The sequence below is a fragment of the Pleurodeles waltl genome, chromosome 9 (genome assembly GCF_031143425.1).
Source record: "Pleurodeles waltl isolate 20211129_DDA chromosome 9, aPleWal1.hap1.20221129, whole genome shotgun sequence".
Classification (NCBI taxonomy): Eukaryota; Metazoa; Chordata; class Amphibia; order Caudata; family Salamandridae; genus Pleurodeles; species Pleurodeles waltl.
The window spans coordinates 661,869,508-661,894,880 of NC_090448.1; the positions used below are offsets into that span (position 1 = coordinate 661,869,508).

The window sequence follows — 25,373 nt, forward strand, 5'->3', positions numbered from 1 at the left end:
TGGAGCCAGTGGGGCGTTGGTTCCTTACAGCTACCAGGGAGGTGAGGCGTTGGTTCCTTACAGCTAGACAGGAGAGGTGATGCGTCAGTTTCTTACAGTTGCAGGAGAGATGAGGAGGCTGCAGTGGTAAGGCGTCGGTTCCTTACGATCCGGCAGGGTTCATGAATCCAGCATGTACTTCATGGTCTTGCAATCACACCACAGGGCCACAGGTGCTGCAGCGGAGTTGGTTGTCTTGGACATCAGAGACACAGGGGGTGATTCTGACTTCGGCGGGCGGCGGAGGCCGCCCGCCAAAGTTCCCCCGTCAAAATACCGCTCCGCGGTCCAAAGACCGCTGACGGTATTTTGAGGTTTGCCCTGGGCTGGCGGGCGGCCGCCAAAAGGCCGCCCGCCAGCCCAGGGCAAACCAACCTTCCCACGAGGACGCCGGCTCCGAATGGAGCCAGCGTAGTGGGAAGGTGCGACGGGTGCAGTGGCACCCGTCGCGTATTTCAGTGTCTGCTGTGCAGACACTGAAATACTTTGCGGGGCCCTCTTACGGGGGCCCCTGCCGTGCCCATGCCATTGGCATGGGCACGGCAGGGGCCCCCAGGGGCCCCGCGGCACCCCCTACCGCCATCCTGTTCCTGGCGGGCGAACCGCCAGGAACAGGATGGCGGTAGGGGGTGTCAGAATCCCCAAGGCGGCGCAGCATGCTGCGCCGCCTTGGAGGATTCTGACGGGCAGCGGAAAACCGGCGGGAGACCGCCGGTTTTCCTGCACTGACCGCGGCCAAAGCGCCGCGGTCAGAATGCCCTGCGGGGCACCGCCGGTCTGTCGGCGGTGCTCCCGCCGACCCTGGCCCCGGCGGTCTGAGACCGCCGGGGTCAGAATGACCCCCACAGTCCTCATGATTCACGTTGTGGCAGGACTTTAGAGGCACTGAAGTGGCATCGGGCCTGCGGCGTCAGTCGCGATCGTTGAACTCAGCGGGCACCACAGCTCTGGTGCAGACAGCGATGTCAGTCAGTGACGCTGATTCCGAAGTCACTCTGGAGTCATTGTGCCTGGTTTCTTCTTGGTTGCACCAGAACTTACTTCCAAGGTCCCAGGTACTGGATTTGAGACCACTTGGCAAGTCAGGACTCTCAGCATGAAAGCCTAGGTGCAGGCAGATTAAGTCTTTGATGTCCCTGAGACTTCTAACAGAAGGTAAGCTCAGTCCAAGCCCTTGGGGAACCTTTGGAAGCAGGATGTAGAAAGCAAAGTCCAGTCATTTTACTCCAAGGAAAGTAGCAGCAAGCAGCTGGCCAGCATAATAAAGCAATAGACAGAATGGCAGTTCCTCCAACAGCATCTAGCTCTTCTTCCTGGCAGGATGTCCTCAGTCCAGAAGGATTCTAATTATACTCATTTCTGTCTCTGAAGTAGGCAAACTTCAAAGGAAAGTCTTTGTAATGCACAAGACCCTGCCTTTCTTGCCATGGCCCCAGACACACTTCAGGGGGTTGGAGTTTGCTTTGGGTAGGGATAGGCACAGCCTTATTCAGGTGCATGTGTCAGCTGCTCCCACCACTCTAGCCCAAGAAGACCCATCAGGATATGCAGTGCACACCTCAGCTTCCTTTGTGTAACTGTCTAGAGTGGATTCACAAACAGCCCAACTGTCATCCTGACCCAGACGTGTTTTCCAGCAAACAGGCAGAGGCACAGAGTGGTTAAGCAAGAAAATGACCACTTTCTAAAAGTGGCATTTTCTAACTTACAATCTAAAAAACAACCTTACCGAAAGCTGTATTTTTAAATTGTGAGTTCAGAGCCCCCAAACTCCTTATTTCTATCTGCTCCCAATGGGAGATTACACTTAAAATATATTTCAAGGCAGTCCCCTTTTAACCTATGAGAGAGATAGGCCTTGTATTTCACTATTAGGGCATGTAAAGCACAACAGTACATGTCCTACATTTTAAATACACTACACCATGCCCATGGACCTGCCTTGGTTCAACCTTAGGGGTGACTTACATGTAGTAAAAGGGAAGGTTTGGGCCTGGCAAGTGGGTGCACTTGCCAGGTTGAAATGGCAATTCCAAACTGCCACACAGGCAATGTAACGGCAGGACTGAGACATGTTTACAGGGCTACTCATGTGGGTGGCACAATCAGTGCTGCAAACCCAGTAGTAGCAGTTGATTTACAGGCCCTGGGCACTGTTAGGGACTTACTTGGAAATCAAATATGCTAATCATGAATAAACCACTTTAGCACTGGTCAGCAGTGGTAAAGTGCCCAGAGCCCTAAAGTCAACAAAAACAGGTCAGAAAAAATAGGAGGAAGAAGGCAGAAAGTTTGGAGATAACCCTGCAAAAAAGGCCATTTCCAACATAGTTTAATAGAATAATGATGATGTTAATTATAATAATATATATTTATAGAGCGCACTGCTACCCCAAAGGATGTCCAGTTTACTTAGCTTAATGAAAAAATTACAAATGCCCAATCCAGGGAACTGGGAAGCAGACCCGAGAAAAGTTTTAAGACACTTGTAAAAGGAGAGGTAGCCTGATCAAGATGCAGAGATAGAGGAAGGCCAATCCAATTATTCTTTACTAGTTAATGGTTTAACCATAAACGATACATAGAATTTAAAATGCATAAAATAGTAAAATGCCACAGTATATTACCAAACCAGAACCTCAGGAGTCTATGTACAAAACGACAAACAGCAGGACAAGGTAGTACATAGTAAAGACAAACTAAATGGGCAAAGAAAAGAAATGCAATAAGTATAAACATACCTTTCTTAACGCTTCTATATTTAAGTGTGTTATCATAAATATCCTTTTCTCGGATTAATGTGGATGTGGAAAGGGTCGTCATGATATTGAACACAATATCAAAGGTAAAAGTCAGCCATCTAACTTTCTGAGATCAACTGCTGCAATTAAGAAACATGCAACTGAATGGCATATAAATTTAACAGACACTAGTAGTAAAACCATTAAGGCAGAACCCACTTGTTTAAAATTCCTTTCCCACAATGGAGGCAGTATAAAATCTTTTCGGGGCTTGGTGTAGTACCCACAGAACATAACAAAGTGAATAGCTTCTTGGGAAGACATGGAGTCAAAGTCACAAGGACCTGAGGTTTTTAAATTATTCCTAACATTAGGTACCACCAGAAATCAGTGCAATAGATTCAGCCTGAACGTGGTTAACAAAACAATGGTTACAGCTGATATCAAACAAGAGGTAGGGTTTGGTGAAGAAGTTCATTTCAAAGGGGCATACACATGAATAGATGGCCTGATCTAGTCCTCTCTCTTTCAATGAAGGTGGTGTGACATTAGAAAAGATTTCCGGCTCCAAGCCAGGTCAGATTTAGTGATCTTGTTGGGACATTCAACTGAATCCCATCTACCCATGGACACAAACGAGTCCCTTACATATTTCATCCAGGGGACAGACTGCAATTTATCAAGATTGAGGCAGTCCTTCAGAATGACCTTAAATTAGTCTCTGACCTTGCCCAAATAGCACCCCTTATCAAAAGGGGTGAATACTAATTTATAACAAGTGTAATTTAAGCCCAATTCTTGGTGCACTGTGGGATGCTCAGAAGACATCTACAAAATGTATTTTCAACAGTTTGCAGTGAGGGTTTATCACTACCACAGGTGACCAAAGTCATGCATTTGGTCTTGCATATTTTCAACAATGCATTTATGTTTTTGTTTTTTTTGCCCACCCTGAAGGCAAAATCAGGGGCTGAAGAGATATACATCAAAAACATACTTTTCTTATCATTGATAAGGGTGGACCAGGTCCCAGAGCTATCAAATAAAAAACAAGGTACATCAAAGTATATACTCTGAATTATTTATGACCTTCGACTTGCAAGGATCTGGTCTTTGTAGTCCTGGGCACTGCCACCATTACAAAAGATTTATTGTAATTGGTGGTCAGGTTCAATGAGTCCATAAATGCTACAAACAAGTCCAATAGATTTTGACGCACTATACTGGTACCGGCGATCAGAACTGCGCAATCTCTATAGAGTAAAGCTGGGCTAGGGTGTTTCCCTATTTTCCGGAAATGTATGCTATTAGGCAATAGAGAGATTTAAAGCTTGTTTATATATAGGGTGGGCAAAAACAGGACCAAAATACACCCCTAACAAACCCCTCTTTTTTCCTGAAATACTGTAGCTGTTGAAGCGCACAACAGACGTATTTGTATGTAGGCCTTGTGTCTGCATTCACGCCTAGCGTTAGAAGGATATGCCATAATTTATGCATATTTACTCTATCAAAGGCCGATGTAAGGTCCATGAAGGACATATGGATAGAACCTGATCTAGCTATTGTGTACCTTTTGATGATAAGATACAAGTTCAAAGACTGGGCATTTTTACCCTGGGCTGTCCAAACCCATATTGCAGGTCAGAAAGGATATGGGTTTCCACGGTCCATGATTTTAACCTATTGAGAATTACCCTCCTGATAACCTTTACCATAGAATTAATTAAAATTATTGATCTATAACAATGTGGAGCGCTCTTGTCACCCTTTTTAAAAGCATGTATGATTATTGAGGCAAACCATGATGGTGAGTGAACACAGGAGCCCATATGCTAGATTCACTGGAATATACGTCGGCGGGGGGGCAACTGGACCATGGGCTTTATTAGAGACAGAGGAAAGGACAAAGAGCTGCATTGAGACAGGAATGCAACCTCTCTAATGTACAGTTATGTCTCCTTCCCTGCTTGCCCAAATTGTGAGCATCTTGTATCCTGGTTTTTGGATTCTGGCCCAGTCTCACACTAATCCAGTGTGTGTGCTAGGCCTACCTTTGACTTATGATGGGTTCTGGACTTGTCCTGAAGCTGGAGAGGCACACTAAATGACCTCTCTTAGTAACAGCAGGACTACTGGCCCTGTCACAGGTATTCATGTGTCAAGCATACGAGGGCAGTATACTGCATCAGTTGTGGTTATAGTGTGACCAGGCTTTTTCACTTGTGTCATGTGAATGGGAGTCTACTGGCTTGTTCACCCAATATTTGGCTGCTCATGGTTAACGCAGACTCCTACAGCCAAGATCCTGTACATTTGACATGTCCATCTATGCTAGAGTCGTTGGTATGTAGTACATGACTGCTGGAGCGAACCAGATTGACACATGCCTGTTGATTCCATTTTTGGAAGCCCCTAGTCAATTCATGTGGACAAGATGGAGGGCACGATCATGACTGAAATGCGCAGTTCCATCAAAGGAGCTACAACACTGCTGAAGATTGCTATGCTTTCACCTCATACCATCGCCGTTGTTGCCACCAAGTCACTTGAGATTAGTACGTCCAACTGCCCAGGGATCGACACATGGGTTTGGCACCCACCATGTGCTTGTGTCACCTGGAAGCCATGACTGCAGTACTACCAACCTTGTGCCATGTGGTCGTGACTGCCCATAAGATCTAAAGACCGTAACTAGGAGGTGCCCACCTAGGGTGTACCCAGTGAGTACAGAACCCAGCATTGCCCATGAACTTCCAAGGAGAAAGCCCTACCCACAATCAGAGGATCTGCTGCCTCATAGTACTCTGTGCCAAAGATAGCAGCTGGCCGCAAATGCACTAACAATATCAGTACCCAAAAAAGAGTCACTGATGCTGGAGTTCTGCACTGTGAGTAGAAGACTGCCTATTGCCTTCACCCAAGGAGGCTGCAGAGCCATTAACCACAACTCACTGGAACAACTGGACCAGGCCTGCCAAATCCCTGAGTCCTGCCTAGGCCGACTGATTGCCATAGCCCAGAAAAGGGCCACCAACAGAAACACCTACTCCTGCCATGGCCTTCTAGAAACTTGCTGTGCAGTCAGCAGCCTCTGGCTGAAGGCAATACTGCTGTGTGCTGCGTACTCAGGCCTCGCCCACCGGTGGTGAACCCACCGTCCACAGAAAGGTTTAATGCCTTTAAGGGCTGCCTGCTATCAGTGACTGTGTGCTAACAGAGGAAGTGTATGTTATTTGCTTTCTATGTTATTAAGTACTTGTCTTTTTTAAAGAGAAGCACAGGGCTGGGCATTTAACTTAGTGCACTGCTAAAGTTGCTATTAAACGCTGAGCCCCAGTAACCACACACAGACCTCTATGAGATGCTTGTGACTGCTCGTCATCATAAGTGGGAAAAGGGCTGTACTTGGCCCAGTTCACAGTGTTACAATAGATCAGCCCCATAACAATATAGGCAATTGACCCCAGGCCCCAGGTTTATGACTCAGTTGTCCATTACTTCTCCATTATCTCCCAAAAGGGGTCTGACAAGATGCTTCAGATATGGGACTTATGAATCTTAGGAACCTGGTGAAGCAACAGGGAGAAGGAATGAAGAGTTTGATATGGCACATAAGGAGTTCATTTTTAACAAAGAGATGTGAGTATAAACAGCCCCGTGGCAGAGACATAAGGCCTTGATAAGGCAATGCTTGTCAACAGGGAGAAGTATTGCCGCTATAAGTATGATGGTGACAAAGTAATTTGAGGAGAAGACTTGCAGTAGCATTCTGCACCAATTTACAGATATTTAAAAAGGTCCAAATAAAAATAACTGTTATAATCAAGCCTGGAAATTGCTATGGTATGAATCACCTAATCACCTTTTTTTCTAAAATGATCAAGGAGCAGTCGAATGATCTTCCTCAACATTCTAAGATATAAAAAGCAGTTGGAATATACTTTATTGATGTGAGTGGAAAAGTATAGCAGGATGCTGAAATAGACTGCAGATTTATTTGCAGTCTTGTAGGAGCAGTGAGAGGGGAGGACTTATCACAGATGGCTACCAACCAGATATCCAAATATTGAAGGGACTGCCAACAATCAAAATTTGGTTTTTATGTTTGTATATAGTAGTTTTCTATAGTGCAAACCTAGACAAAATACAGTGAAGCGCTGTATATGATGAAAGGTAAGCTTAAAGTCAACGAATAATAAGACAGAAAGCTGAGATCTGGACAGTTAATACATTGTCAAGTAGAGGGTAGTCTTCAACTCTTTCCTAAATTGAAGCAGCATTGGGGAGTTCCTGATGAATAAGGGGATGTTCTCTTAATTTTTTTCTTTTTTAAACTTCTTAGTTTGCAGTCTGATGGTGCCCTGGCTGGGGGTGTGCCGAGAACCACCAGAGATGGTGAACTTGTCTGCAATAGGGCTGGTGGTGATGGCTTTGTAAAAAATGCAGCTAGTTTTGAAGATGGTGTGGACTGGCAAGGGTAGCCAATGGAGATCCATCAGGTTGAGGATTATTTGATAATGTTTTTTTAGACCCCAGGCGAGAGATGTTGTAGTGTGTAGGATTCGTCTAAGTGGTGCAAGTGTCGGTTCTAGGAGCCATGGGTAGGGCATTACCACATCCAGATGCAAGACTGTAAGGACTTTAATAGCAGCTCTGAAGTCGCTTTCTGGAAGAAATGGTTTAACTTTCTTTCAGAGAGAGACCTGGTACAAGGCTGTCTTTGTGTTTTCCGTTCGTAATATGTTCCTTCAGGGAGAGGTTGGTGTCCAAGTTAAAACCAAGTGATTTGCATTCAGTAAGACTTAGGGTTCGAAGCCATCAAGGTTCATGTGATTGAGCCAGGTTTGTATTGCTGTATCTTGGTGAATGTTTTTTTTTCTTACATTTTAAATGATTATGGTACACTTAAGCTCTAACTTAAGGCATGTGTGAAAATTAGACTGAGAAAAACAAGGGTTCAGATCCAGATGCTGGTGATTTGAGTATCATCAGCATAGGCCATTACAGACAGCCTATAAAGGCTGAACCTGTCCAGTGCTGCAGCATTCACATTATAAAGCGTATTATACATCACAAACAATTTGATAAAAGTTGGACACTCAAGGAGTCTGGTGTTTTCGGGACTCCCTGCCCCAGCGTCCACTAACAGAACGCCCCAGGAGGAGGAGGGGCCACCGCAGATTGTCGTCCCGCGTCATATGCTTGAAAGTGCATTTCACCTCCCGTAGCGTGGGACACTCAAGGAAGGAATCTAGGGCCAGATGTACAAAAAATCTGGATTGCGACTCGCAATTTGCGAGTCGCAATCCAGAATGTAGGATAGTATCCCTGACACCATCTGCGACTCGCAAGGGGGTTACAAAGGCCCACCTCATTAATATTAATGAGGTGGGTTGCAATTTGAGACCCCCTTGCGAGTGGCGCCACTCACAGGGATGGTGGTCTGCTGGAGACAGCAGACCACCATGTCTGTGACTGCTTTTAAATAAAGCATTTTTTTTTGTAATGCAGCCCGTTTTCCTTAAAGGAAAACTAAATGCATTACAAAACGAAAAAATGAAACGTTTTCATTTTTTCAGAGCAGGCAGTGGTCCTTAGGACCACTGTCTGCTCAGAAAAAATGTTTTTCATGCCATTCACAAAGGGGAAGGGGTCCCATGGGGACCTCTTCCCTTTTGCGAATGGATTGCCACCAGTGTGACATTGGTGGTAACTGTGATTGCTTTGCGACCGTGTTCGCGGTCACAAAACAATACAGCATCGCGCTGCGACTCGCAATTAGGAAGGGGAACAATCCTTCCTAATTGCGACTCGCATTCTTGTTTTGCAAGTCGGTAACCAGGTTACCGACTCGCAAAACGGGGATTGGGCATCACAATGTGCTTTTTGCACATCACAAACAGCGAAATTAGCTGTTTGCGACGTTTAAAAAGTTTTGTACATCTGGCCCCTAGTGTTTTTGGGACTCCGTGTCCCAGGCTGCACTGATATAACACCCCAGGAGGAGGGGCCACCGCAGCCTGTCATCCTGCGCTCTTTAAAATGCTTTTTACCTCCAACGGCACAGGCTGCTCCTGGGCGCGTGCCCATCTGCACCCATGGGTGGCTGAACTAGGCTGGACTGGGCCTTTCATCTGGCTGGCTATAAGGTACTGTGTAATCACTGCTAACTATTGTTAACTGCTACTTACTGTCCCATTCTTATGATTCCAAAGTGGGTGTCTTTGCTTTGCATTTGCTTTTTCTTTGATCATGGTGAAATGGAAGGCTCCTCTATCTGCAAAGGTGGCTAAGGGTGGCAACGTCACACTGGATAGTTAAATCAGGAAAGTAGGCACACTTAACAAAGAAATAGAGAATGTTGAATGCCGCCTATCTGCCACTTTATTTCTGGCCCCGGATGCACCTGGTATTTTACCACCGCTTGAAAAATCTGCTTCACCTCTCATAAGGCTTTGCCACCAACTACTGACAAACCAGAAATTCTGTCTGGAACTGCTCATATGACTGCAGATCATGAACATGGTGAAATAATCTGGGCTGATGCGGTGAGTTCAGAAGAGAAATTGTTTATTATTACAAGAAAGACCGGGAGGGAGACTCCACAACCGCTGCTGCCTCCTCCACGCTCCGTTTCTCCCTCTGATTCTGTTCCACGCGCCCACACGCTAGAATCCTCCTTCGCACGGTGCGTGGAACAGAACCCACCAGGATAAAACACATGGGCAGGACAATAGTTTATCTTTAGCATCCCCTCCTGACAGAGCTCTCCCAGCCAAGAGCAAAAGATGTCAGGGGACGAAAACGGGGCCAACTCAACCTGACATTCAATCTGCTATTGATGTTTCTGCACCTTCTAACACATTCATTTCCACGGCCTTGGCATCTTTTCAGGAAAATCTCCTACAGCGGGTTAAAAGTCTTATTCAATCTTCACTCTCTCCCATAATTCAGTGCCTGGTGTTAATTGAGGAACTTCTGCCTGGTCTAAAAGACTCACGGACCAGTCTACCTCAGTCTAAGCTGGCACTAGGGAATGTACAGTAGGTGACACGTTGAAGGGACAAGGGCCTGGGCCCCTTTTGAGAGATGGTATGAAAAGTATTATACATACTGGTGTTTCAGTGTCAAACCTTTCCAGCCACATTCATCATACCCCAGCCATGAATCCGACGGACAGTATACTGCGGCCAGTTCAATCATTGACTATAGCCGGTACCCACCAGACTCAGCAGCTTCAGCTTTCTCTCTCCTCGAACCAAAGGCCTATATCGTTGCTTGAACGACTTGAGAGAAATGGACCTGAGGAACCTGGTGATCCTATGACTATCAACTTACACCCAGCATGCTGTCCTTATGTGGCAGTATTGGTTAATGTCCCCCCTCTAGTTTCTGGTACTAGTGTATCACCAGAGTTGTTAAAGAATAAAGTAATCCATTGGCTCCATTCTTAGCGTGCAATTCCACTTAGTCCAAACTACGACAGGCCTACCAAATTTTGATGACAAGGCGTGTGGGTTGGATTGGCCTGCTAAGAAAAGTGTTTAAGGGGGATTGCAGCATCATAAATGTTAAGCAACCTAGACTTTCAGGGGAGTCTTTAGCAAGGTCAATGCCAATTGCCCCATCGGCTAATTTTATTGCATTAGTTCCACTGGGCTTTTTCTATTGCCATCTTAAATGTTCTGTACCGCCCACTGACAAAATAAACAAACGACTGTTGCCAGAGTACAGCTTCTTGTCTAATAACCCTATACCACTGTCTATTAGGTACAAGGCCCTGAGTTTGTTGGAAAATAATGATTAACACAATAAGAGGGGGGCTTCTTTCTGCTCCCATGGGTGTGAGAACTGATGTGGGGTTAATCCTCTGGTTTTAGTAACGGAACCTTCTAAAACTAACTTATTTTGCTCATCAGTATCTACCCATTTCCTGAATCCTAGTATCAATCTTGGGCTCACTGATTCTTATAAATCATCATTTGTTTAGACTCTATTGAGCAAAGCATGGAAGGGGCTTGTACATGGTTGCAAATGTGTTACCTGGAATGTGTGTGGACTATACAATAAGCTGGATTCCCTGGCTAGGCATTATATCAGTATGTGATGTTATTTGTATACAGGAAAACTAGTGCGTGGAACCCACTCACGTTATAGGTTTTCCCTCCCACTTTTTGGATGCTATTCTATCAACGGCAGAGCATGCTAAAGGAGGACTGCAGACTCTAATATCAAATAAATTGTCTGTAACTGTTAAAAGGTCTTCGTCTGTTACACCTCACTCTCAGTTCCTGTGGTTAACAATGAAAGATGGTCCTGACTTGGTGGTAGTCAATTTTTATAACAGTTGTAGGAGGCTGGACTGGCTTGTAGTGAGTACCAAGGGGTACTTGCACCTTGCACCAGGCCCAGTTATCCCTTATTAGTGTATAGGGTGTCTAGCAGCTTAGGCTGATAGATAATGGTAGCTTAGCAGAGCAGCTTAGGCTGAACTAGGAGACGTGTGAAGCTACTACAGTACCACTTAGTGTCATATGCACAATATCATAAGAAAACACAATACACAGTTATACTAAAAATAAAGGTACTTTATTTTTATGACAATATGCCAAAGTATCTTAGAGTGTACCCTCAGTGAGAGGATAGGAAATATACACAAGATATATATACACAATAGCAAAAATATGCAGTATAGTCTTAGAAAACTGCAAACAATGTATAGTTACAATAGGATGCAATGGGGAAACATAGGGATAGGGGCAACACAAACCATATACTCCAAAAGTGGAATGCGAACCACGAATGGACCCCAAACCTATGTGACCTTGTAGAGGGTTGCTGGAACTATTAGAAAATAGTGAGAGTTAGAAAAATAACCCTCCCAAGACCCTGAAAAGTGAGTGCAAAGTGCACTAAAGTTCCCCTAAGGACAAAGAAGTCGTGTTAGAGGAATAATGCAGGAAAGACACAAACCAGCAATGCAACAACTGTGGATTTCCAATCTAGGATACCTGTGGAACAAGGGGACCAAGTCCAAAAGTCACAAGCAAGTCGGAGATGGGCAGATGCCCAGGAAATGCCAGCTGCGGGTGCAAAGAAGCTTCTACTGGACAGAAGAAGCTGAGGTTTCCGCAGGAACGAAAAGGGCTAGAGACTTCCGCTCTGGTGGACGGATCCCTCTCGCCGTGGAGAGTCGTGCAGAAGTGTTTTCCCGCCGAAAGAACGCCAACAAGCCTTGCTAGCTGCAAATCATGCGGTTAGCGTTTTTGGGCGCTGCTGAGGCCCAGGAGGGACCAGGAGGTCGCAAATTGGACCAGCAGAGAGAGGGGACGTCGAGCAAGACAAGGAACCCTCTCTGAAGCAGGTAGCACCCGGAAAAGTGCCAGAAACAGGCACTACGAGGATGCGTGAAACGGTGCTCGCCGAAGTTGCACAAAGGAGTCCCACGTCGCCGGAGACCAACTTAGAAAGTCGTGCAATGCAGGTTAGAGTGCCGTGGACCCAGGCTTGGCTGTGCACACAGGATTTCCGCCGGAAGTGCACAGGGGCCGGAGTAGCTGCAAAAGTCGCGGTTCCCAGCAATGCAGCCCAGCGAGGTGAGGCAAGGACTTACCTCCACCAAACTTGGACTGAAGAGTCACTGGACTGTGGGGGTCACTTGGACAGAGTCGCTGGATTCGAGGGACCTCGCTCGTCGTGCTGAGAGGAGACCCAAGGGACCGGTAATGCAGCTTTTTGGTGCCTGCGGTTGCAGGGGGAAGATTCCGTCGACCCACGGGAGATTTCTTCGGAGCTTCTGGTGCAGAGAGGAGGCAGACTACCCCCACAGCATGCACAAGCAGGAAAACAGTCGAGAAGGTGGCAGGATCAGCGTTACAGAGTTGCAGTAGTCGTCTTTGCTACTATGTTGCAGGTTTGCAGGCTTCCAGCGCGGTCAGCAGTCGATTCCTTATCAGAAGGTGAAGAGAGAGATGCAGAGGAACTCGGATGAGCTCTTGCATTCGTTATCTAAAGTTTCCCCAGAGACAGAGACCCTAAATAGCCAGAAAAGAGGGTTTGGCTACCTAGGAGAGAGGATAGGCTACTAACACCTGAAGGAGCCTATCAGAAGGAGTCTCTGACGTCACCTGGTGGCACTGGCCACTCAGAGCAGTCCAGTGTGCCAGCAGCACCTCTGTTTCCAAGATGGCAGAGGTCTGGAGCACACTGGAGGAGCTCTGGACACCTCCCAGGGGAGGTGCAGGTCAGGGGAGTGGTCACTCCCCTTTCCTTTGTCCAGTTTCGCGCCAGAGCAGGGCTAAGGGGTCCCCTGAACCGGTGTAGACTGGCTTATGCAGAATTGGGCACATCTGTGCCCAACAAAGCATTTCCAGAGGCTGGGGGAGGCTACTCCTCTCCTGCCTTCACACCATTTTCCAAAGGGAGAGGGTGTCACACCCTCTCTCAGAGGAAGTTCTTTGTTCTGCCATCCTGGGCCAGGCCTGGCTGGACCCCAGGAGGGCAGATGCCTGTTTGAGGGGTTGGCAGCAGCAGCAGCTGCAGTGAAACCCCAGGAAGGGCAGTTTGGCAGTACCAGGGTCTGTGCTACAGACCACTGGGATCATGGGATTGTGCCAACTATGCCAGGATGGCATAGAGGGGGCAATTCCATGATCATAGACATGTTACATGGCCATATTCGGAGTTACCATTGTGAAGCTACATATAGGTAGTGACCTATATGTAGTGCACGCGTGTAATGGTGTCCCCGCACTCACAAAATTCAGGGAATTGGCTCTGAACAATGTGGGGGCACCTTGGCTAGTGCCAGGGTGCCCTCACACTAAGTAACTTTGCACCTAACCTTTACCAGGTAAAGGTTAGACATATAGGTGACTTATAAGTTACTTAAGTGCAGTATAAAATGGCTGTGAAATAACGTGGACGTTATTTCACTCAGGCTGCAGTGGCAGGCCTGTGTAAGAATTGTCAGAGCTCCCTATGGGTGGCAAAAGAAATGCTGCAGCCCATAGGGATCTCCTGGAACCCCAATACCCTGGGTACCTCAGTACCATATACTAGGGAATTATAAGGGTGTTCCAGTAAGCCAATGTAAATTGTTAAAAATGGTCACTAGCCTGTTAGTGACAATTTGGAAAGAAATGAGAGAGCATAACCATTGAGGTTCTGATTAGCAGAACCTCAGTGAGACAGTTAGTCACTACACAGGTAACACATTCAGGCACACTTATGAGCACTGGGGCCCTGGGTTACCAGGGTCCCAGTGACACATACAACTAAAACAACATATATACAGTGAAAAATGGGGGTAACATGCCAGGCAAGATGGTACTTTCCTACAACAGTGTATTCAGTGCTTCTCATAGCACGGTGGCTTGTGCCCTTGATGAAGGATTAGAAGCCTTCTAGCAATCTATCTGCTCTCACTATTGATATGGGCAGGTGACTTTAATACGTAGGTATGACCCCTCCCAGCCAAGCAAATATGTGGCATTTCTAGTCACAATGGTGTTGGTACCTTACATTTTCCCCACCATGATTATGGGTAGGCATTGAATTCCTTATTTGTTAAATATGACCTTCTTTTGTTAGATTGTAAATGGTATGATGGTAGGGGTGGGGTGAGGGTAGGGGTTGGGGGAGGGGAGACGGGAAGACCCTATCTTTTATAGGCTGGGATTCCCACACCATCATTGACCATATTCTGATATCTAATTTGGCTTGGTACCTGATTATTACACTCAGTATTATCCCAACTGCAATGAGCGATCACAATCCAACAGTTTTACCACTTTTGTTCTGGGCTGCAAAAAATGTCGAGGACACATGAAAAGTTTATATTGCCCCTGTGAGACCCAATGGTATTTTAATCAAACGGACAGGCATAGAACCCAGTAGAGTTTTGCATCAAGCTGTAAACTGTAACTTTGTTGAATATTACTACTGTCTGTGGGAGGTGGTGGATTATGGAAAGATGATGTCAACCTTTTACAAGATTATTGACACAATAGGTTTTCTCCTTATTTGACCACTGCGAACCAAAATAGATAAGAATCCGAGGTGGTTTGATCATTTGTGTTCTCTGGCCTCTCAGCGTGTGAGGTTGGCCCTTCATTGTTCCCCTATAGATCATTTGACTGTTAAGTCCCTCCACAAACACATAAGCAGGTGGTGGTGGCTAGGGAGAAAGAGTTACAGGAAGAAGCCTGGAATAAACTGATTCGGGCTGCTGAGGCAAAGGATGCCAAATTATTTTGGGAAACGGTCAACACCCCTTTTTCAAAGAGTGAAGTAATTCCAGAGCTCAATTTGCTTATTCCTGGTAAAACCTGGGTAGCCCATTTTTCATCAATTTTCAGTTCAAACCAGGAAGGTAGCCGGTAGGCTTTGAGGGGATCAACGCAGGAATCTTCCTTTACATATTACCCTTGAGGAGGTTCTCCTTGTCCACCAGCAAAGTAAAGCAGAGAATGCCCCCGGACCAGACGGCGGTCCTGTTGATACGTTTAAAGCAGCTAGGGATTTATGGGGCACTATCCTGACACATGTTTATTGAAGCAGCAGAATGTGTGATTCCTACTTCCTGGGCAGTTTTGACAATTGTCCCTATTTTTAAGAAGTGTGATAAATCAGATCCCAAATGATATTGCCCTACTTCCCTTGTGGTTGCTTCAGTTAAACTGATGAGCAAAGTTCTATTGACAAGGTTAGAGGAGTGGGCAGAGAATAATTCGATGTTATTAGAAGTACAGTTTGGTTTTAGGAAGGGCCTGGGGACGGTTGAGCAAGGTGTTAATCTGAGTTGTTGATTGGAAAGTATACAAGGGGTAAGTCAAGTTCAATTTATCTCTGCTCTGCTGATCTTAGCAATGTGTTCAATTTGGTGGATCTCTCCATCGTTTGGTCAACATTGATTAATCTTTGTGCACCGGAAGACATCATTTGTTTTCTTGCATGTCTGTATGAGAATTTATCAGCAAAGTTCCGCTTTGGCCCACTTGGTGAATACACTCCCCCATTTAGAGTATCGAGGGGAATAAGACAGGGATGAGTATGGGCTCATCTCTGTTTTTTGTTTTTTATTAATGGGGTCGAAGGTGCCCTTCAGCTTCTACAGGTTGATACACCTATAGTCGCCGGCCGTTCTGTTCCTGTTATGATATGCCAACGATGCTGTTCTATTATCTAGGACATTCATCGGCCTGCAGAAACTGATGAATGCATTCGGGACCTTTAGGAAATCAAAGAAACGGGTGATTATTAAAACTACAATCTGTACTATGGCATGGGGGAAAAAAGTGCAAAAAAGTAGATCTTTTTTATCAGGAATACTCAGATAACTAGTGTTAACTCTTTCTGTTATTGTGGGATATTATTTACGAATAATGGTGCTTGGTCCCAGCACCAAGATGAGCATAAACTGTCATGGAATCTTCAGGTTCTCTCATAAATTGGGTTCCCGACCCCTTAAAGAGATGGTAGAAATATACATGGCTAGAGAGGTTTCTACTGCTTTTTTGGGGTGGGTTTGTGGGGTTATACCACTATTCACCACCTACAGGTTGTAAAAAATTCCTTTTTAAAACACCTGTTATATCTTCCCGCTTCAGCATCTTCCATGATTGTCCATTAAGAGGTTGGTCTTCGATATTTAGAGGACCTCCTTTTATTAAACCCATTACTACTTTGGTTCTCTGTATGGAGCAAGGAGGAAACAAGATTTACAAAATCAATCATTTCTGACTGCCTTACTCTGGATCATGTTTCCTAAATCTCCTGGCTCTCCTATATAAACAAGTTTTAGCTCTTTATTCAATATGCCTGTCCTGAAAAATAATCAGAAGGTACTATCTCTTGATAAAAGCTTAAACAATTTGACATTCTTTACAGAGAGCTGAGCAGAGAATGTGCGAGGAGCAGAAGAAAACTACTGTTGCATTTTATTTGTCACTTAATTCGTATTAGAACATTGGAATCTTGGGAGCTCCATTGAAAAAAAATGGAGTGCTCCAGGCTTCTAATGACCTGTAAAAGCCTGGAGATCCAGCATTCCAATGTTTTTTTTCACAGTTGTTGCTGTGAACAAAAGCCTCAGGGTGCCCAAAGGGATTTCAATCCCCTTGGGCTCTGTGAGGCCTTTGTTTTAGTTATTAGGACATTTTGCCCCCTAGTGGCAGACCTTTCTAATAGCCTTATAGCCCTTTGTCGCTGGGCAATACTGGCATTAAAGTCTGCTCTCTTCTTAAAGACCCTCACCTTCAGCTCGGGCCTTTAATGCTGGAGCAGGCCTTTAATGGCCAGTATAGCCTGCTTCAGCGGTTTATAAGGCTATATGAGGCCAGTCAGTTTTATTTGTCATGTATTAATAGCCTTTACCATTGTAATGTCTTAAATAGATTTTGTGTGGGCACTGCTCATCACCTGGTTGCGTTTCCTAGTGTGAAGACTTGCCCACCTGATATAATGGCCAGTTCTTGTGATGGTCTGTCTAAGCAGAGTACTGAGCACTTTATGTTGTTTTGTGATTTCTATAAGAACCTTAGGCGTTATTATCTTTAGCCAATTCTTTATGTGCAGATTATTAGAGACTACAAAGATACACTGCGTTTTTTGTCCGTGCTTGGAGATCATTGTGTATGTTTTAATATAGTCCTCTTTATAAGGGGAGCAATACGTCTCAGGCAAAGTATTGTGTATTTATGATATGCATGATATCCATGAACTATTTGTATGCATTGGGGTGAATTGCACGTCTTTTTATGCAGATCTTTTAATAAGGGGAAGAAACTAGATTGTTTTTTAATCTGTTTTTATTTTGTGTTTTTAATGCTGATTACTTGTATATGTACTTTTATGACTGTTTTAAAAAAATCTGCAGAATAAAGTTTAATAGAATTGATTCAACTTATAAGGTCGCAGGTGGAGAACAAGGAAGGAGTCCACCGACGAAAGTGCAGCGTCTTGAATGCACCACAATCCACAATACAACAAAGTAATTTACAGTAATTCACAGAGTCAAATGCTGCTGACGGCTAAATGTACTGGAGCCAAAGTACTGCTGTGATCCACCTTTATCTTAAGACTTCAGCAAAGACTTATAATGCAGACTTTATACAACGAAAAGACCTAAAACTGGATTCCATAGGGTCAAGGTAAGTGTTAGTCTAAAGGAAGGAAGGCTGCTACAGGTTCACATATTTTCCAAGAGTTTAGCTGGAAGAGGCAATGAAGAAATAGAATAACGGTCTGTCAACATGGCTGGATCAGCCAAAGGATTTCTTTCATAAAATAACTACCAAAACGTTCTTCCAATAAGTAGGCAATGAGGCAGAAGATAATGAAAGACTGCATAGGCCTGGAAGGACTGGCCTGATTTGAGTGGTTGCATAATGCAGAATGAGAGCTAAGATTCAGAAGAGAGGCACATTAAATACAGTTTACCGTTTTAGCCATAGTCGAGCGTGAGGCGACAAAATTAATAACCAGTATTTTTGAAGGAATATCCTGAGTCTAAGTGAGTTTGAAAAAAGTATAAAAAAACGGGAGACAAAATCTGATGAAAAATATACATAATGCAATGGAAGACATCACCATAGTATTGGTGCAATTCGACAAAAACAACCTTTTCACAATATTAAAGACTTCTCTGACGAATGGCTTTTTTATAATCCTTAACAGCGTTAATATATTTTGTCTTAATATCTTAACAGTCATTTCATTGAAGGTATAAAGCGCTTGCATTGCAATTTAATTTTTTTTATGTAATGCATTCCGCTACCCGTGTGACTATGATCGTGCTCTAGAAAGGCTAGATGCAGGGCGCATTACATTGCCAGTCAGTAGCACATAAAGGAAACTACCAGTCCCAAAAGTGCTCAACCAAGATTTGCCCCAAGATGGTGACTGGTTAGTTAATGAAGAGTCAGAAGCAGAACTAATCTGCCACACACTGAAACCAAGTACAACTAAGCCTAGCTCTGATGGGGAATCCCCAAATCATACTTAAATTGTAAAGCAAATACATAGGAATCGAGGATTAAAGGAGTTTTAGAAACAGTCTCATGAGACCAAAGCATAGAATTCTGAATTGACGGCAATATTTACATAAACTACCAAGAAAGTGATGGTGGAATGGCTGAATTACTCTCAGCCAGATGTAATTACTCTGGGTCACTTTCCAGTCGTTCGTTCTTTTTCCTATAATGTCACTCCAGACAGGAATCAGCCATATGCAAATCAGACTTGATCTTGTTCCGATGAGGAAAGTGCAACCCGAACTGCCAGGCCATGTTTCCCCTTGAACATAAGCAAACCAAGACATACTTCAACCTATTCGGGCATCTTCAGTCAGGTATAGACTGAGCCGTATGATAGAGTGAGCACAGGACAACGGCCACAAATCATGTCCATATCTTAGCCACCTAAGGGTGGTGAGGGCTGGCAGTGGCAGGAGGTCTGGAGCCATTTGTTATTGCTACTTTCAGGCAATGCAGTTTTAGTATGCACCAAGGGCCAGATGTAGCAATATTGCAAATTGCGACTTGCAATTTGCGAGTCCATCCGAGTATAGGCACTCGCAAACATGGAGGCCTGCTGTCGTCAGCAGACCTCCATGTTCGTGACCGCTTTCAATAAAGCAGTTTTTTTTTTTTTTAAGTGTAGCCCGTTTTCCTTAAAGGAAAACGAGCTGCACTTAAAAAAAAAAACGAAACCTTTAGTTTCGGTATTTTTTCAGGGCAGGGAGTGGTCCCTTGGACCACTCCCTGCCCTGAAAAAATATTTTTGGGTCCATTCACAAAGTGGAAGGGGTCCCATGGGGACCCCTTCCAATTTGCGAGTGGGTTACCATCCACTTGAAGTGGATGGTAACTGCGATACCATTTGCGACCGCGTGGTATTGCATACCACTCAGACTCGCAAATAGGAAGGGACTACCCCTTCCTATTTGCGAGTCTGAAATGCATATTGCGAGTCGGTACCGACTCGCAATATGCATTTCTGCATTGGGAAACGCGTTTAGTGAGTCGCAAACGGCAATTTTTGCCGTTTGCGACTCGCTAAACGTTTCCTACATCTGGCCCCAAGACTCTTCTGGGTGATGTGGTCCATTACTTTTGAAGGTAGATGTGATTATCTCCTCTGTAGTCTATGCAGTAATTCCTACTCTTTGTACGTAGTGCTTTGCACCGCATTTCAATTGTCATCATGAGTTTCAGAATATACTAATGCAGTGAGCTCAAGTCACACTGCTGATATTAGGCAGGATTGTACAACAGGACCTTAGTAAATAACGATGCGCTGTAGCAGCCACAAGCAACTCATGAGCTCCTGCTCTTGCCACATTCTTACCCAGCAAATGTTTGATTGGCCATCTTCACCATCTTGAGCTCCTCCTGTAAGACCTCCCGGGTATGGATCTCCTCCTCGAGGGCTGACTGCAGGTCTAGAAAGGCTGAGATGTTGAAGGTCTGACCATCTGGCAGGCTCCAGGCCTAGAACATAAATAGGTGCTAGAAATCTGTGTTTTCCACTTACAGGCCATACATCAATGAACTAGGAATGTACAGTGTAAAGGGCTGCCTCAACACTCATTCCCTGTCTCTGGTGGCATTACCAACAAGGGGACTGGACTAAGGCTAACTCGCTGCAAAGTGTCAAATTAGCCCACTGCCAAGGGAAATCTACAGATGGAGCAAAATGTAACTTCAGTGTCCCAGTTTGAATGCTGCTCTCACCTGAGCTTCTCCCAGGCCCTTGTGAGGCTCTGGGGTTGGAGTCCTCCGATCACAGTCCATCTCCAAGTTGATGTCTGCTGTCCTCTCCAGACGGCCTTCGCTGTATAGGAGAGAAAAGAACATGGTTCACTACTCCAGTTTTTGCCTAATTTTTAATCACTCAATCCAGAAACAAATAAAATAATACTTGCAATTCCAGCCAGCGTCCTAGATAAGAAGTCCCAGTTCAAGTCGAACCTGTCCTTCATAGTCACTAGCCAGCATGAAGGTTACTGAACTTTCAGAGAAAATAGCGTATGATATCCTTAGAGGTCAACCTGCCTTTGCTCACCTGTGTACCCACATTGCTCGAGAATCTTTTAGACAGAATGTTCTTAGAAAATGTAAGGTTCACTAATTACTTTGTTTTACATACTGCCATAATTTCATGTTAAAGCAACCTCAAATGGCCTGAGTATAAGGTCCCTTTTAAATATGATGGAAGCAGTAACAGAAAATAATGGCCCCATCAGAATTATAAGATCTGCCAGAACACCATTGGCATGTTTCTTTCATCCAGAATTTAGACTTTTAAAAGCAGCTACAATCTCTAAGTGAATGTCAAAGGTAAAAGGAGGAGCTACTGGGGGAGTAGGAGCTGGGATTACTGATTCCCTATGTATCACCTAATTTCTTAGCCAATTCTCAAGAGTAAACCTGGTATTCTCGGTCATTCAGCACACCCGGAGTTAAAAGGATCCAGTGAGTAGTTTACTGTAGGGGTGAGTAATTAACATCCTTCATGCCAGGTACTCACAATTCGTTTTAAAGTGCTTAGAACAATCCACACATCTACTCATGATGGGCATGTATCAAAGCCTAGAACGTTGCCCTTAGTAAGCAATGAGTAAGAGTATGGTGGTACTAGAAGATCTTGTCCTAAATATCCTCTGAGAAAGTATTAGGTCCTGAAAATCGTTTACAAAAACTTCTTCCCACTAGAGTTGATAACAAAAAATCTACACCTATTGAAGTGCTATTTATATAGGCCACAATTATTGTATCAGACGATATTTTGTTACTGATAGTCTGACATACAACAAACACAGAAGAGATTTAATGAGCTGCATACTGATTTTTCCGAGCCGCACTCAATCATCGCACCTGAAGTAAAATTACAATAATGATCAGCTGATGTGGTCTGTCAATAAAAGCATTAAAAAAAACAACAGAGCTAAAGTATTTTAAAATTTACATTTATTCATTTGGTCTGATACAACTCACAAACAATCTGAACATACAATCGCATTCCACCTTAAAATAAAACATGGCTTTCAATAGTACTTCTGGTGTAATGAAACGTGTGTCTACTGCATATATCTGTTACAGTCTTTGGAAAACTTATAAAACGTAGTGCTTATTGTTCATTTAAAATTGTATTTGCAACAAACATTCTATGTTAAAAAGGACACATCAAATTGATTAGCGCAGAACACACTAAACATGTTTGAGATTTGTGGAGCTAACTTACATAGTGAGCAAAATTAAGTGTAGCCCCTTGTGCCAAATTTACATTTAATAGTAAACCATTGGTTCTTTAATTGAAAACAAATCTGATTAAATTGTGGTCAGTCAGTAACAGGTTGCATTGGCTTAAATTCTACATTTCACAGTGTACTTCCATGGTACAATAATGCCTGTTGTTTATTTTGTTCGAATATTCTTTCTGATAGCCCTTCAAGTGCTACTGAGGAGAACAAAGATACATTTGTGGCAGAATTTAATTCTAATTTCGGGGCATGGTCTGCTGAAGATGGAGGCGGAGGTGCTCTGAAAGAGCTCTCTTCCGAAAGCCAGCCCGATAACCCGCATCATTCGTCAGCTGGAGACCAGCATTTCCCACCCCAAGTCGCTGGAGCCGAGGGAGAAACGCCGGCACGAAGAGCTGACCTTTACCTGCCTCGAAACAGCCAAAGGTCAACCTCTAAAGTGCGGACTGCGAGGCAAAGTGGTGGTGGTGGCCCAAACATCAAGAGTGGAACCTGCGGGGATCGGAGGAGAGATGCTGAAGTCCTGCATTCAGAGGCAGCCGATTCATTTGATCAGACATGACCAAGCATTGAAGGCAGCTTTCTTGACCAATAGAGCAAGACAACGATTGAGCTCCTTGGTTAAAAAGGATGGTCTCTGGCCAGCCCGAGGCCCCCAGCGGAGGTACTGTGGGGCATGGGAGGTCTGTTATCAGCATGGCTGCCCCATTCCCCACAACCCGCTTCTCTGGTGTGAGCCACCCTGAGCGAGTTCTCCCAGCTATTAAACGTGCTGGCACACTGCAATGAACGGAATATGCCACCACAATGCTCATGGGGCTGTATGGGTCTGAGCCAAGCGCAGTGGAGGTGTTGGGCAACAGAGGTGCAATGAACAGTGGATACACACTGCACTACCACCGCGCCACTTGAGAACTCCATTGAGGTTTTTCGGCCATGGAGCTATAACATTTCTGGATCCCTGAGACAGGTGCAAGCGATGTGAGCTGTAAGCAGGACTTAAATGTGTAGAGTTGAGGAGTGGATGGACTTTGGGCACATTAAAGTCTCACTCAGGGCTATTCTACTCACTTCATAAACCTTCTTCTGCTAGTGTTAGCCGCACTTATGCAACTGTGTCACTCCAGTCAACAAGAGGAATGCAGAACTAGGTGCAGACTCTCACTGATGCAGTAGTGCAGTGCTTTGAGGAGGGAAGTGGGATGCACTGCCGCTGGTGTGGTGCCTTCACTACTTTAAAGCTTATGCCACTCAGGTAGCAAATGGGTAGGACTTGATCACCAAGGACTGGAAGGACCTCTCAGAGGACTCCTATGCTATCCCCTCCACACTTGCTGAATCCATCATGGAGCAGTCTTAACTGAACTTCATAATAAGCGTAAGGGCTCACATGAAGCATTAGAGCACAAGAATGACACTATGGCAAAGGACTTCACATTGTTGAGAGTGGACCCGTAGAAAACAGCTGTAAAAGTCTCTAATGCTGACTGATCTGTGGAGTCCTACAAGCCTGAGGTTAAGTAGCTCAAGCAAGAAATGTCAATTCAAAAAAAGTTATGCATCCTCCACAGTGTCCAGTAAAGGATCGCCATTCTGCAATTGGCAAGGAAGTTGGATAATCTGTCCATAGATAAACACAAAACATTCCTTTTCTTGGATTTGATCTTTTGCTGAACAATCCAAACATTGATCATTCGTAGAAGTAAAAAGATGGCTGCGACAACTTGAAGTTTCCACAGGCCTAGGAGAGGCTTGGGACTGGTCTAGCAGATGAACGACTGATCATGGGGTATCGCACAATGAATGTCCAACTCTGATCCCTTGCAAAATAAGAAACATCATGCAGCCAAAATTGTACAATCCATCAGGCCAAAGGCAGAATAAAATCACAGCATCGTAACAAGGCACCTTGTCCTCCATAAGTCAATGGGATGAGAGAGGCTCTCTGTTAGAAATAAGGTTTCTAGTTGGAAGTGGACTGCACCCTATCCAAGGAGGGACCCTCACTCTAGTCAGGGTAAGGGAGCCACACAGCTAAGATAAACCCTGCTCACCCCCTGGTAGCTTGGCTCAAGCAGTCAGGCTTATTTGAGAGGCAATATGTAAAGTATTTGTACACACACAGTAACACAGTGAAAACACTATAAAAGGACTCCACAACAGTTTAGAAAAATAGCCAATATTTATCTCAGTAAAACAAGGCCAAACCAACAAAAATCCAACATATTTAAGTAAAAATATCGCCTTTTAAAGGCTCAAAAGAGTCTTAATCCATAGGAATTAATGGTGATATCCTTTTAACACACAGTACCTCAGATGTGCCGAAAAACAAAGACAATGAGGGCCGCAAAGGAGGTGATGCATCAGAAAAGCAAACAATGCATCAATACTTTCCTCACAGGCGAGGCAATGCATCAATTCTTTCCTTGCAAGTGAGGTGATGCGTTGGTTCCTTACTGTGGTGCAGAGTCGATGAGAAAATTACAACCAGGGACAATGTGTGGAACATCCAGATGTGTTGTGTGGATTGATCCGCGCTGAAACAGGTGCTGCTTCGATTCTTCTGCCGCAAGACCAGTGCTGTGTCAATTGTTCAGCTGCAGGACAGGCGCTGCGTCAATTTTTCTGCTGCGGCGCACATATCCATGAATTTTCTTCTTCTGGTCACCACCTTCCACTTCCAAGGGCCCAGGCCCTGGAGTTGGCACCACTTGGCAAGTCAGGACTCTCAATAGAAGAGTCCAGGCACTGGTAGATGAAGTTTTTGTGGTCTCTGAGACTTCTAACAGGAGGCAAGCTCAGTTCCAGCCCTTGGAGAACCTTGGAAAGTAGGATTGTAGGAAAGTACCATCTTGCTTGGCATGTTACCCCCATTTTTACTTGTATGTATGTTTGTTTTTGCCTGTGTCACTGGGATCCTGCTAGCCAGGACCCCAGTGCTCATAAAGTGTGCCCTGTATGGGTTCCCTGTGTGGTGCCTAACTGTATCACTGAGGCTCTGCTAACCAGAACCTCAGTGTTTATGAACTCTCTGCTTTTAAAATTGTCACTGCAGGCTAGTGACTAATTTTACCAATTCTAATTGGCACACAGGAACACCCTTATAATTCCCTAGTATACATTTTTAGAGCAAGATCCAAACTTTAAAGGATGATGGCCATAGATGATAATGAAATGGTCCTGATGCTGAGGGATGCAGGCACAAAGATGCTCAAGGATGCTTCGGCTGCTGTGTGGTCCACAGGGACTGAAGTCTGGTCATGCCCTCAGTCCACAGGTGAGTGGGAGCGAATCTAGCCATGGAGTTTGGGGTTCCACAACTTCCT

At 44.7% G+C, this 25,373-nt stretch overlaps 1 protein-coding gene across 4 annotated transcripts in view; it reads right to left on the reverse strand.

Moving 5' to 3' along the window:
• DMPK (DM1 protein kinase) overlaps nt 1-25,373 on the reverse strand; it is a 751,292-nt gene that overhangs the window by 110,874 nt on the left and 615,045 nt on the right. For all 4 annotated transcript variants that reach the window (XM_069207733.1, XM_069207732.1, XM_069207734.1 and 1 more), the window contains exons 10-11: nt 20,519-20,618; nt 20,133-20,275 (exon numbers count right to left, since the gene is read on the reverse strand). In XM_069207733.1, coding sequence (XP_069063834.1) covers nt 20,133-20,275; nt 20,519-20,618 — 243 coding nt within the window. The remainder of the gene's footprint in view (nt 1-20,132; nt 20,276-20,518; nt 20,619-25,373) is intronic.